Source organism: Monodon monoceros, unplaced genomic scaffold, assembly GCF_005190385.1.
Source record: "Monodon monoceros isolate NGI ecotype Baffin Bay Population unplaced genomic scaffold, NGI_Narwhal_1 Super_Scaffold_18, whole genome shotgun sequence".
NCBI lineage: Eukaryota > Metazoa > Chordata > Mammalia > Artiodactyla > Monodontidae > Monodon > Monodon monoceros.
The window spans coordinates 136,694,415-136,708,136 of NW_021703774.1; the positions used below are offsets into that span (position 1 = coordinate 136,694,415).

A 13,722-nucleotide genomic window follows, 5' to 3' on the forward strand; every position below is an offset into this window, starting at 1 on the left:
GCAGTGCTCAATAGCTACTCACTGAGGGAACAAACAAGTCCTCAGCTCTACGCGTGGAGAGTAATAGTAGGTATCATTAGTGAGCACTGGCTGGGCGTTCTAAGTGCTTTACAGACATTAACGTAGGTGTTCGTAACAATCCTGTGGGATAGGGAATAGTATTGTCCCCACTTTATGGGCACAGAGATGAGGATTGCTGGCCAAGTTAGATAGCCAGTGAGTGACCGAGCTGAACCCAGGCAGCCAAGCCCCAGAGCCCATGGCCTCGACCTTCGTGCTGGAGGCCCCAACATAATCTTCATCCTGCTGGGTTGTTGTAAAGATTAAATGGAAGCGTCTAGCTCTGTGCCTGGCACATCCTGGAGACCACTGAGTTCGGCCTCGTGTACCCCCTGAAAGGCAGAGGGAGCCAGCCGCGGAGGTCTGAGATGTATCTGCCTCAGCTGGGTCTGTCACGTGGGACATTCTGGGACGCTCAAGATGAGAGCCATCCCCAGGCCTGATCAGGGTTCTCATTCTTTCTTCCAAATTGAGAATCAGCCCTGGGGCTTCGAGCCCCTGATTGGGTCAGCCTGATTGCAGCTGCAGTAATTAGAGCTATGTGGTCCCGCTGGGCCCTGCCGCTCGGCGGCTGCTGTCAGCAGCGGGCTCAGCACCACCGCCAGGGGAGGGGCTTGGAGGGAGCTGCTGGGGCCTTGGTGAGCCCTTCACATCTGCAGTCATGGAGTCACCGATCTGGAAGGCAAACTGAGGCCCACATGGGGCATATCTCACCCAAAGGCACACAGCTGGAAATGGCAGAGGCTCATGCAGGGCAAGGCGGCTCCACATTGCTGGAGCCTAAAGGGAAGGCTTGGAAGGGTGGAAGGTCGGGCCGGTGAGGCAGGCAGTGGTTGGCTGGATCAAGGAGGGCCTTGAGGGCCAGGGGCCAGGGGGCCACGAAAGGGTGTTAGGCAGGGCAGTGGTGGGGTCAGTTATAGGATTCAGGAAGTCTTAGGGGAAGACAGGGGCTTCTTCTCAGACGAAGAAACTGAGACATGGGGCAGGAAGGCCCTGGTGGATTCCCAGGGCCTCGGGCCAGGTGGCTGGAGCCAGGCAGGAGGACCGGTTGGCACCATGCCCTGTGTCCCCCGCAGCTAAGCCATGCACGTGTGTCTGTCTCCACAGCCAAGCAGGTGTGTCCCGCAGAGAAGCTGAGCTGTGGACCCACCAGCCACAAGTGTGTGCCTGCTTCGTGGCGCTGTGATGGAGAGAAGGACTGCGAGAGTGGAGTGGACGAGGCCGGCTGTGCCACCTGTGAGTCCGGGGTCAGGTCCCCAGGGTTTGCCAAGCACAGTCAGGCAGCCTCAGGGAGCAGTGGCCGCTTGTGGGGAGGGGCCAGGTTCTCCAGGGGGCTTGGCAGGTGGAGAGGAAAAGGTAACGGTCAGGACACTAGTAATGGCCGGGCACTTTGCAGAGACATTCTTTTTCATCCTCACAAACACCTCACAAACAGCCATTATCATCCCCATTTGTGGGTGAGGAAACTGAGGCTCAGACAAGCGAGGAAAAGTGCCCAGTTCCATCTGAGTGATGGAACTGAGATTCAAATTCAGGTCTGGACAGCAAAATCCATGCGTTCTTAAACCATGCCTGCCTGACATCTGCTCATCCATTCCATACGTCTGTACTGATCTCTGAGCAAGGGCAGGGAGACCAGGGTGGGGACCGTAGTGAGAGATGGTGGTGGCCCGGGCCAGGGCACTGGCAGTGTCAGGGGTAGGGAGGGGGACTGTCGCTAAAATCTCAGATTTGAGCCCCGGTGCCATAGGGCAGGAAGACATTCCCAGCAGCCTCGGCAGGGACAGATGGAAGTGGTCACTGGGGCAGTTCCACATCACTGAGCTTCAAACACAGGGATTATCTCCTTCCCAGGGAGCGGGCCAGCAGGGCCTGGGCCAGTGGGGAGCACAACCCGACCGTGCATGTTACATATTTGATGGGCACCTACTGTGTGCCAGGCCCGGAGCCAGGCTCCAAAAGGGCCGATAAGGTGACTGCTACACAGTCCTCCCTCTGGGAGCTCATGATTAACGGGGTAGACAGACTGGCTATCATTACAAGGCTGTGAGGCTGGGCTGAGATCTGGGCAATCCCTTGGGGGCTTTTGCCAAGCACTTGCCCACAACTGTCTCCCACCCCCTCCCTTCATCAGCTTCTGTATTTCATCCTATCCATCCTTCCTGGCCCAGGGGAATGCCATCTCCTCTGAGGGCTTCTGAGTCACAGCACTCTAGGATTCTGAGTCTGGAGTTTGGATATGTCTGAAGCCGGAAGCACCTGGTTATGGGGGCAGATCCTGGCTGGGGCCAGCAGTTTCAAAGCCCCATTGATGACATTGGCTCATTTCTTCAGCTGTGATAATTTTGTGGGGCCTCACTGGCCAGTGAGAATCCTCTTCCCTCCCCCAGCCCCTGAAAATGAGATGTTTCCTCAGTCATCAAGGCCATCGGCCACTACCGCAGCGGGTAGGAATAGCTCTAACAAGGGCATGTTGTGGCAGGACTGTTTCCTGTTAATTATAGGAGATAGTGGTGTTCGAAGGGCCTGTGGGGCTTCTCTGCTTCAGCTCCCAACCACGGGGGGAAACAAAAAGAATTCTCCCTTCTCTCATCCCTCAGAGCTTCTTCCATTCGTGAATGCTGGGCGAGGGGGGTCCCTGGGCACAGGCCTGAGGATGTAGATCTTCAAGGTGCTATCAGCTTCGAAACCTTGGAGTGAACTCAGGATAAAGACAGCACTTCTTCTCAGAACGCTGATCGTAATGAGTCCTCCGTCCCTGTCTGGACAGGAAGGAGGGGGGCTAACCTAGGCATCAGCTTAATCTTGAGGGGCAGACATCACAGGGCAGGGTGTGCTTTTCCCACCAATGCCCCAACATCCCAAAAGCCCAGAAAGGGGAAAAAAATGCATCTGTCAGAAACTTGGTAGCGCTGTCAGCAACACATGACACGAGCTGCCCTACATGGTGAAACTGAAGACATCGTTCTCTTTTATGTTCCCTAACGATGAGAAAGGACTTTTTCCCCCACCGGAAAATAAAAACACAGACTCTTGGCGCCCCCACGTGGAGATATCTGGTGCTGCCACCACTGAGTTACCTGTGGCCACAGCTCCTGCATCCACACCCTGCCTGGGCCCCCAGGCCTGTTCTTGGCCTCTGTGTAAGGAATGAAGGAGGGAAGGAGGCCAGGTCGCTGCTCTAGAAACAGCCTACACTCCAGGATGGGAGGAAAACCAGAAAGCCGAGATGAGTTAGAGTAGGAAGTAGGAGCCCCAAACCTGAGTTCTGGTTCCCTCATCACCATGGACTGACTGTGTGACCCTGGGCAAATTGCTCCTCTCTCTGGGCCTCAGTTTCCCCATCTGTAAACTGGTAGTTGGGCTGGTGGTCACTAAGGCTCCCCCAGCCTCTGAGCTCAGAGCAGCCCACCAGAGAGGGGAAGCCCAGGGCCCCAGGCAGGGTCAGTGACCTGTGCCCTTAACTACTGCACATCCCTAAATTACTCCTCACACCAGGGCCGTTCCAGCCTCCATCCACACCACACCCACTTATTGCAGGGAGCTCCTCTGTGTCGGGCCTTCAGAACAAAAGTGGATCAGTCTCAGAGCCCACCCCCATGCAGTTTGTGGTCATGGGGCAGACAGAGAAGGACACAAGACCCAGACACCTGAGCAGGCTGTGAAGGGTACCAGAAAGGAGAGTGGAGGTGGGTGGAAACTTGCCAAGCAGGGGAGCATGAAGTGTGTTATGAAAGAGGTAGAATTTGGGCCCTTGAAGGATGCAAACTCATCATTGCGATATACAGAGACAGTGGTGGGCAAGAGATGGGCGCCCAGCAGATGGAACAGCTTGGGCAAAGGCCGGGAGGTGGGAAAGTGTACAAATGGTCCAGTGTGCGACGTGAAGCCGGAGCATGTGCGGGAGTGAGGTGATGGGGCAGAGCAGTAGCTCCATGCCAGTGGCCTTGGATGCTAAGCCGAGGGACTTAGGGTAGTTCTGGGCAAACTGGGGACGGGGAGGGACCTGAGCTGTGTTGTAAAGAAGCAGGTCCAGACCTTGTTCCCTGGAAGGGTCAGTGTCACGTTACATATCGTTTCCTGAGGACATCACAAAGCCCTTCAAGACAGGGCGTGTTCTGCTGCTTTAGAGACTCTCCTAGTCCCACCATTCTGCTGGGAGCAGCACGGGAATTCCTACTCCCAACGAGCCTGGGGAGGTTCAGGGTGGCAAGTGTGCTGCCCCAGGTCGCCCAGCATGACCCTGGCAGGACCCGGATTGGAGGCCCCCTTTGCTGTCCCCTGTTCGGCGCCCCCAGCCGGGCTCATTCTGGCCCGCGGGTGAGGGTCAGGGCCCCTGTAGCGGGACCAGCGGGCCGGGGCGCCGGGGATGGGGTCCTGCGGGCCGACCGGCTCTCTGTCCCGCGCAGTGTGCGCCCCGCACGAGTTCCAGTGCAGCAACCGCTCTTGCCTGGCCGCCGTGTTCGTGTGCGACGGTGACGACGACTGTGGCGACGGCAGCGACGAGCGTGGCTGCGCCGACCCGGCCTGCGGGCCCCGCGAGTTCCGCTGCGGCGGCGGCGGCGGCGCCTGCATCCCCGAGCGCTGGGTCTGTGACCGCCAGTACGACTGCGAGGACCGCTCGGACGAGGCGGCCGAGCTCTGCGGCCGCGCGGGCCCCAGGGCCACGTCCGCGCCCGCCGCCTGCGCCGCTGCCTCCCAGTTCGCCTGCCGCAGCGGCGAGTGCGTGCACCTGGGCTGGCGCTGCGACGGCGACCGCGACTGCAAGGACAAGTCGGACGAGGCCGACTGCCGTAAGCCACCTCCCCTCCGTATCGCCCAGAGCCGCGGGTGCGCGACTGTCCGCCGAGGGGCCGCGTCTCCTCGCCCTACTCTGATCCTAGTAATGTTTTAACGGTGGCAACAGGACTTGGGAAAAGTGAAGTGACTTGTGTGAGGCCACGTGGCTGCTAAGCTGCGGAGCTCAGGGTCTTCACAGGTACCTGTGACCTTCAGTAACGCTCCCCCCCACCCCCATACCTCCCATCTTTGCCCTTCCCTGTCCCAAGCAGTCGCCAGTGGTTCCAATGCCAGACACCTTGGTACACTCAGGAAGCCCCCCACCCTGCCTACCTGCTGGGCCTGCTCATCCTTCAAGGCCTTGCCCAGGTTCCTCTGATGGACCCAGCTGGGCTGCGTCTCTCCCCTGAGCTGCTGCAGGTCCCTGGCACCCTCTCTTACAGCACATCCACACTGTGAGGCCCTCATTGCTCGCCCCTCAGCCCCACTGTGCACCCTTGAGCTCCTAGAGGATGGGGAGTCTCTTAGTAATCTCTGTGTTCCCCACCCCTGCACAGCACCGCACACACACTGGGCGCTCCGGAGGGGTTTGCTGAAGGGATGAGGTCGTTAAGTAAGGAGCACGGAGACTCCAAAGAAGACCACGTGTCTGTTTGGAGGGGTGGCCCTGGGGAGAGACGGTGGAGTGGGAAACAGGAGACCTGAGTTGTAGTCCTGACTTTGCCAGCCAGAGTGCTGTGTGACCCTGGGTGAGGCCTTCCCCCTCTCTGAGCTTCAGTCTTCCCATTTTGTGCCTTGGCCAGGTGTCCTCCGAAGACTCCCAAGCTCAGCGACCGGTTCTGTTTTTGCCAGGGGTGGATATGGAGTGGGGGCGAGGGTGGAGCTTGGGGGAGGAGAGCTGTCCCAGCACCACAACGGCCCTGACTCTCTCCCCTTCCCCTCTCCTGGCAGCGCTGGGCACCTGCCGTGGAGACGAGTTCCGGTGTGGGGATGGGACTTGTGTCCCTGCCGTCAAGCGCTGCAACCAGGAACAGGACTGTCCGGACAGGAGTGATGAAGCTGGCTGCCTGCAGGGTGCGTGTGGTCAGCGGCAAAGGGGCAGCATCCTCTGAGGCGAATGCCTGAGCTCCCCCCCCCCCGGCTCCGTAGAGAGCAGCGACCCCTTGGTCCCTAAGATGCATCTTCCCTCAGAGCATTACTTGCCCCTAAACCACCCAGATCCCCTTCCTGGGGTCCTAGTGGCACTAGACCTGGATTTTTAAGGACTTTGCAAAAGCTGAAAGAGGCCTAGGGAGAGGGGACATGAAGGCACTGCAGGAAGTCCTGCCCCCACCATTTGTCCACATCTACGCCTCCAAGCAGCCTCCCTCACTCGTTCCCAGACTGAGCAGAGGCTGAGTCCCACTTCCCAGGGAGCCCACTTAATTCTCAGATGGCTCTGCGGTCATCACCCTGCAGCAGCAGCAGGGACCCGGACCCAGTGGTCATCTGGAGAAACGGATCAGTGATTGGGCAGTGACGTGGCCTCCTCTATCTAGGGCACTTGGAGCATAGGTCCCCCTCAGGAGATGGTCAGTGCATCCGCCAGGGTCTCTGTAGAGCTGCTGCTTTTCCCTCCAAGTTCCCTAATACTGACAGATCAGACGCAGAGCCCCATGCCCTGCCCTCCTAGATGATGCTTGGGTATCCCGATTATCCCTGGGGTCCTGTCCTTCTGTGAGCAGAGCTCCCTCTGGCCCTGTATTCAGCTGTCTGTCCTGGGTCACTTTCTGGAGACCAGCAGGGACTGGGGCTGGAGCTCTTCTCACCTCCCATGGGCCCAGTCCACCCCAGCCCTCCCTGCCCAAGGTCTCACCGGTGCTGTCCACTCTCTTGTCCGGCCCGACAGAGTCAACATGTGAGGGTCCCCGCAGATTTCAGTGTAAGAGTGGCGAGTGCGTGGACGGCGGGAAAGTGTGTGATGCTCAGAGGGACTGCCGGGACTGGTCAGATGAACCTCTGAAAGAGTGTGGTACAGTACCTCTCTCCGTCCCGCTGCTGGACTAACCCTCCCTGCCACGCCCCCTCCTGGCCCTCAGCCCTCGCCTGCCCCTCTGCACACATTCTGATCTGACCCTCTCTCTGGACTCGTGTGCTGTCCCATGGTCTCAGATGGGGCTCTTTGCCTTTGGGGCCTCTTGTTCTGCTACTCTGCAAATCAAAGGGCCTTTCCTTTCCAGATGCTCAGAAATTATGCTTCCTCTCACAAATGCAGCCTCTCCTCACTTCTTCCACGTTCAGACCTCTGAGTGTGTGCTCACTCTGAAGTTTCTCTCTTCCTCATTATTTTTGCCCTGCCGACCTAGCCAGGGCCCTGGCCTCCGAGGCCTTCCAGCCCCCTGCAGGAGACCCTGCAGAGGAAGAGGTGGGGAACAGCAGGCGGGTGGGCAGACGAGGCACATCTGGAGGCCACTGGGCTCAGGCCAGGCCCAGGTGAGCATAAGGCAGAGCCAGCAGCAGAGGGTGGCACCATCCTGAGAAGCTTTCTGGGAGACCAGACTCACGGGCTAGACATGAGTTAGGAGTGGAAAGAGGCGGCTGTCCTGATGGCCAGAGCTGTAGGGGTGGGTTCCAGGCTAAAAAGAAGAGGAGAGTCTGGACCGTAGGTGGGCGGGCATCCTAGAGAGCACGCAGGACACCCAGCGTGGGCTCCAGGAAGGTTCATTTCTGAGGTCAGGGGAAAGAGCCTAGGTCAGACCCTCCCTCCCCTACCCTCCTGGCAGACCCTTTTCCGCCCAGTACCTCGCCTCCTGAGCCCTCAGAGGAGCTTCATCCCCTGGAGCTCCCTGGAATAGCACGTTTCTGCCCCTACTGAAGGTTAAGAAATTGATTTCGGAAGGAGGAGTAGCCAGGAGAAGGTCCCTCGGCCTCCACCTGAGCTTGCAGGTGACAGACTTCCCCCGGGCCCTGCCATGGAAAGTCCCAGAGGAAGGAAGTTATGGAAAAGAGGATAAGGAAGCAGGAGCGGCTGAGCCTAGCCACCGCCCCCCACCCGCAGACTACTAACCTGCTAAACTCTCTTCTCTCTTGTCTTTTGCATGACACACCAAAGAGACGTATGTACGCATGTGTTTGTGTCTCTGTGCTGGTGAGAGGCCAGTGTCTGTACCCATGGCTCCTTCTCTGAGGAAGGCAAGGGAATTGCATCATGTATCTCTGTGCGGCTCCCACGTCTGTGTGAATGTGCCTGCCTGTGCACGTAAGCTGGTGTGTGTGTGCATGCAGGTGTGGGCATGCAGGTGGGCGTGCGTGCTGGGAGAAGGGCACTGCCCCTTCCTTCAACAGGGGACCTCAAATGCTCCTCAGGCCTCTCTGGGCCACCTTCCCCTCTCCCCACCCTGCAGGCCCCCCAGCAGAATCACCTCCAGGGTAGGTAGAATTGGGAAGGCCCGGAGACTCCCCTCAGCCTCTGCCTCAGCACTGGTCTTCCAGGGAAGGGTTGACGGAGGTAGACAGCTCGGGACCCGCTACCCGTTCTCTGACCCTGACTCACCTCAGCCCTGGAGGACTCAGTTCCTTGGTCTTTCATCGAAGCCTGAGTCGCGTGGAGCTCTCCCCTTTCCCCTTGCAGAGCCATCCTACACATGCCCCTCCACCCAGTGGTCGGTAAATACAATGGTTGAGCTGCTGCCCCTGCAGAAGGCAGGGTAGGAAGTGAGTGAACTGGTGAACAAGTGAATGGACAGGAGGGAATAGTGTGGTGTGGGAGAGGTCAAGGAGGGCTTGGAGTGACAGAAAGAGTCCTGGAGGTGGTACCCTACAGAGACCACCGCAAAGCTACCACAGCTCAGCCCACCCCGAGGGGCTGGGGCTTCCCAGGGCTGGGCCTGGCTGAGTCACCCCCCAGCCCCCGAGTCATGGGGTTGCTATGGTCTTCTTCTTTCAGTTCTGCCAACATCCCAGAGAAACAGGAGGCGGCCCAGGGGTAAAGAGGAGCATTCCCTAAGCATGGCTCAGGCTGGAGGTGGGGCACCACAGCTGTGCATGGCCTGGGGTGGGCAGCTCAGACCAGCTGTGTGCATGGCCCTGGCTGGCCGGGCACAGCTCTGCCTGGCTTGGCTGGAGTGGTGGGACATGGGCCTGATGGGCAGAGGGTGGCACGGCACCTTCCCTGGCTGGCAGAATTAACCCTCTGTGGTTCTAAAGCCCAAAGATGCTGTGAGAACTTGCTGAGCCTTGGTCCTGGCCTCCCTGACCTCCGCTAGGACCCTGCCAGGAGGTGGTAAAGGAGTGGAGGACGGGGAACCAGATGACCTCCTGGCATCCCTTCATCCCTTGCTGCATTTGGTAATATTGGGACCAGGCCTGTGACTAAGTGTAGGAATAGGGACAGGTGCTGAAATGAGAGGAGGTGAAAAAATCCACCATAGTTCACGGTGGGAGAGAACTGACTTAGCAACAGCTCCGTGGAGAAAGACGCCTGGCAGTCTTAGATAACCACAAGCTCAGTAGCGGGCAGCCCTTGTCGTTCAGACTCCCCTAGGTGGCAAACTAGCTCTGGGCCCTGCGGGGGAAGGACACAGACAGATGGAGTGCATGCAGAGAAAGGCACTTGAATGGCGGGGGACCAGGAATCGGCGCTTTAAGGAGATTCTGGGGGAGCCATTTGGACTCTGGTCAACCCCACACAGAGCCAGCTGCCTCAGGAGGAAAGCAGGCTTCCCGAGGCTGGGGGTGTTTAAGCAAGGGCATTTCGGAAGGGATTTTTGGGGTCCCTGAGGGCTGGACGTGGTACCTGCAGGCACCTTCAACTCTGAGGTCACAAGGAAGGAGGAGCCATAAGAAACGTGTTTGTGAAAGGAAAGACCTTAGGCAGCCTAGCTGCCTTCAGCCTGGTGGTGGACAGAGCCCTGGCCTGGGAGGCAAAGGACCCGAGTTCTGGTTCCACTCTGTCCTGTCTATGTGACCTGGCCCTCTCTGAGCCTCCTCTTGCCCAGTCACCTGGCTAATGAGGCTGAGGCTCAGTGAGGCTCTGGGGGAAGCTCGCTGCCCCGAGTCTCTGCTTCAGCTCTAGGCCCATCCCTGTCCTGCCCCCACCCCAATCTGAGCTCCTGGACCCTCAGGAGCCCACGTCCCTCCCCAGGGCTGAACGAGTGTCTACACAACAATGGCGGCTGTTCCCACATCTGCACCGACCTCAGGATCGGCTTTGAGTGCACGTGCCCATCGGGCTACCGGCTCCTGGACCAGAAGACCTGTGGTGGTGAGCCCCTCCCCGAGCCCCTCAAGGAGGCGGCTCCTCCGGCCAGTGCTGACCTCTGCTCCCCCCACAGACATTGACGAGTGTGAGGACCCAGATGCCTGCAGCCAGATCTGTGTCAATTACAAGGGCTACTTTAAGTGCGAGTGCCACCCTGGCTACGAGATGGACACTCTGACCAAGAACTGCAAGGCCGTCGGTACGGACACTGCGAGGTGGGGGGGGGGCAGGGGAGCAGCTCTGAGGGAGTCCAGGAAGCAGTGTGCTTCCCATACGTGAGGAGCGGGTGTGCACACCTGCGTGTACACACACAGATGGCAGGTTGCACACACGGTGCTCAGAGTGTAAATATTCAGCACACACACGATGCACTGTGCATGCACACCCACGCAGACGCTGCACAGCGCCACCTGGTACAGCCCACAGAGTCTGCACTTGCGCGACACACAGTGCCAGACACAGGCTGGACCATGCTGGCTACACACGGCTCGGGCAGCCCACACAAAGAGCAGGCCACGTGCAGACCTAACGTTGACCGTCACGTCAGCCAACGGAATTCACTTGTTTTATTCAGGTCTTTACACTGAACACTTAACATTGTTGTAGGCACTAGGGATTCAGCAGTAAGCAAAACAGACATGAATCCCTGTCTGTCCTCATGGGACTTACACTCTAGTTGGTGAGACAGACAAGAAATCAGAAAAATAAATACAGCGCATGGCAGATGGTCATGAGGGTTCAGGAGAAATATAAAGTAGAGAAGTTATAGTTTTCGATAGAGTGGTCAGGAAAGCCCTCACTGAGAAGGTGACATTTGAATAAAGGCCTGAAGGAGTGAGCCATGCATCACCTGCAGGAACCGAAGGCAGCAGCATGCCTGCTGTGTTCAGATAAGAACGAGGAAGCCAGGGCAGCCAGGGCAACCAGGGCATAGGAGGAGATGAAGTCCAAGAGGTGATTTGGGGGCAGATCACAAAGGCCTTCGAGACCATTCTAAGGGCTGACTCTCGGTTTCACCGTCATTCAGGGGGAAGGAAGCCTTTGTGGGTTCAGAGTAGAGGGACAGGGTGTGCCTTACATTTTAACTGACTTCCTCTGGAGGCTGTGTTGGGAATAGACTGTCGGGGGCAGGGGAGGAAGCAGGGGAGCTGCTGCAGAGGTCCTTGCCGTCAGCCAGGAGAGAGGCGATGGTGGCTTGGATCAGGGCCTTGCGTGGGAATAATGAGAAGTGAACAGTATGAATATATTTTGAAGGTCAGGATTTATTTTGAAGCAGCAGGATTTGCTTATGAATTAAATGTAGGATGTGAAAGAAAAAAAAGGAGTCAAAGATGACCCCAAGGTTTTTGACGAACTAACTGGAAAAATAGGATTGCTATTTATGGAGTTGGGAAAGACGGTGAGAAAAGCAGGTTTGGGAGAATATTAGATTGATCTGGACATGTTAAGTTTAACAAAACCGTTTAGACATCTAAGCAAAGTATTGTGTAGGCTGTTGGATATACGAACCTGGAATTCAGATGCACGAATACTCATTCTATAGGTTATAACAACACAGCAGCTACAATAATTGACATGTAACCCATAAACCCAAAACATATACCACCCAAACTGCACAAGGTACAGCACATACGTTAGCCCATCACATGTAACATGCAACCTGTTCTTACCCCCACATGGGACAGGTGTGACACAGAACACGGATTACATACGTGCAGTGGAGACAACATACAATGGCCCCTGTATACACAAACCCCTACGTGTGAATGCCTAAAGTGCAGTTACTCAAAAACTCAAATCATAAACACACAGGGTTCCTGTCACAGTCACTGCTCTCAGAAAAAATCACCTCAAGGTACCCTGTAACCCAGCTCCTGCCCTCAGGAAGATGAAGTGTCTTTGCTCTCATTGTGAGGTGAGGAAAATCACAGTTTGTCAGTGGCGGAGCTGGGGTCTTGAATCCAGCTTTCCTCCTTTCTCCTTGCGCTTAGACCTCTAGTTTTCCATGGTATCTGTTTGTCCCACACCTTCCCTGTCACGCCAACCCTGCTTTGAAATAATCTCCATCACTACACACAGGTCACACACCCAGCCCCAGGCCCCACCTGGCTCTGTGCTGGTCCTACCCTGTCCCCAGGGAGCACATTAGCCTGGCACAGATGGACAGTGACAGGAACCAGGCGGCCTGCAGAAGTGTCAGCTGGAAAACAAGAGGGGGAGAAGGTACAGGGGCAGGTGTTGCCATTCAGTATTGCAGGTGCCTGAGAGTGGCCCGCTCCATCTGAAAACAGGCTGGAGGAGTGGCGGCCTGTGCGAAGTGCTAGGCCCTCATAGGCCTGGGGGGCAGTGACCCTCCCCATGGAGTAGCCAGGAATGTCTAGCTCACTGAAGATCTTCCTAAAATCTAATCCTAAATCTAAAAATGGGTTTGTGTATACACGGGAGGTTGTGTGTTGTCCCTTTGCACGTATATAATCTGTGTCATATTATACACATCCCACCCCTGCCTTTGACTCAGAATAAAGTGCAAACTCTTCCCCCGGATCACAGGATCCTTTGTGATCTGGTCCCTTCCAGCATGTGCAGAGTCATCTCATGCCAGTACTCTCTGCATAAACTAAAGACTCACAACGACCTCCTCGAATCTCCCCCCTCGAGTCTCACCCCTAGCCCTGAGGTCCGTGCTCCATTCTGCGGCCTCAGCCATCTTTCTAAATCGTTTAACGCTCATGGTGCCCCTTCTTGAACGCTGCAGTGGGGCCCAAGCAGAGGAGGTGGCAGCTGCTGGGGAGAAATGCATTCTAGGTAGAGGGACAGCTTGAGCAAAGGCCCCGAGGCAGCAAAGCTCTGCTGTGGCAAGGTGATGACAGGTAGTCTGGTGGCCGGAATCAAGGCGTTAGGGGGGTGAGTGATGAGGCTGGACGGGGAGCTGGGGTCATGCTGCAGAAGGCCTTCCGTGCAGGCCAGAGGAAATGGGGAGTCATCAAAGATTTGGGGGGAGTTTGTGTGCGATAAAAAGAATAAAAATCCCTCTGTTACGTGTGGTGCTTTTCATCTTATGCTTTTTGTAGCCATCATTTCACCTGCTTCTTTAACCTGTGAGGTAGGAGTCGTCACCACTTTTTACAGGAAATGAGGGGTCCCCCCCAGCAAACCAGTGGCAGAGCCATGGTCTCCAGATCCCCCGCCTCTTGCACTGACCCTTTCCCTCTCAACCCCCCTGCATGGCAGCTGGCAGAAGCCCGTCCCTAATCTTCACCAACCGGCACGAAGTGCGGAGGATAGACCTGGTGAAGCGGGACTACTCGCGTCTCATCCCCATGCTCAAGAATGTCGTGGCGCTGGACGTCGAAGTTGCCACCAATCGCATCTACTGGTGTGACCTCTCCTACCGCAAGATCTACAGGTGAGTCGAGGCCTGGGTCCTGCAACCAGGCCTGGGGGGTGGGGCTGGGGCCAACAAAGAAGGAGAGGAAGGGTGGCCTCTGCACCCCTTCTGCCTCTATATTTCCCCAGGACAGAGATCGGGCTTAGGAAGGCACGGGGGATCACAGCAGTTGTGGAACTGCCAGGACTTCTCCACCTGCTGGGCCTTCCGGGGCTGAGGGCTTGGATGGGCGAGCAGCTTTGAGCCCCACGCATGG

At 57.1% G+C, this 13,722-nt stretch overlaps 1 protein-coding gene across 6 annotated transcripts in view; it reads left to right on the top strand.

Moving 5' to 3' along the window:
• LRP8 (LDL receptor related protein 8) overlaps positions 1-13,722 on the top strand; it is a 78,523-nt gene that overhangs the window by 43,623 nt on the left and 21,178 nt on the right. For 2 of the 6 annotated variants that reach the window (XM_029230072.1, XM_029230070.1), the window contains exons 4-9: positions 1,168-1,296; positions 4,470-4,853; positions 5,791-5,913; positions 9,962-10,081; positions 10,152-10,277; positions 13,310-13,484. In XM_029230072.1, the coding sequence (XP_029085905.1) occupies positions 1,168-1,296; positions 4,470-4,853; positions 5,791-5,913; positions 9,962-10,081; positions 10,152-10,277; positions 13,310-13,484 (1,057 nt within the window). Of the gene's footprint in view, positions 1-1,167; positions 1,297-4,469; positions 4,854-5,790; positions 5,914-6,727; positions 6,851-8,764; positions 8,843-9,961; positions 10,082-10,151; positions 10,278-13,309; positions 13,485-13,722 lie in introns of all 6 variants that reach the window. The other 4 variants (XM_029230073.1, XM_029230075.1, XM_029230074.1 and 1 more) reach the window with 3 other exon arrangements.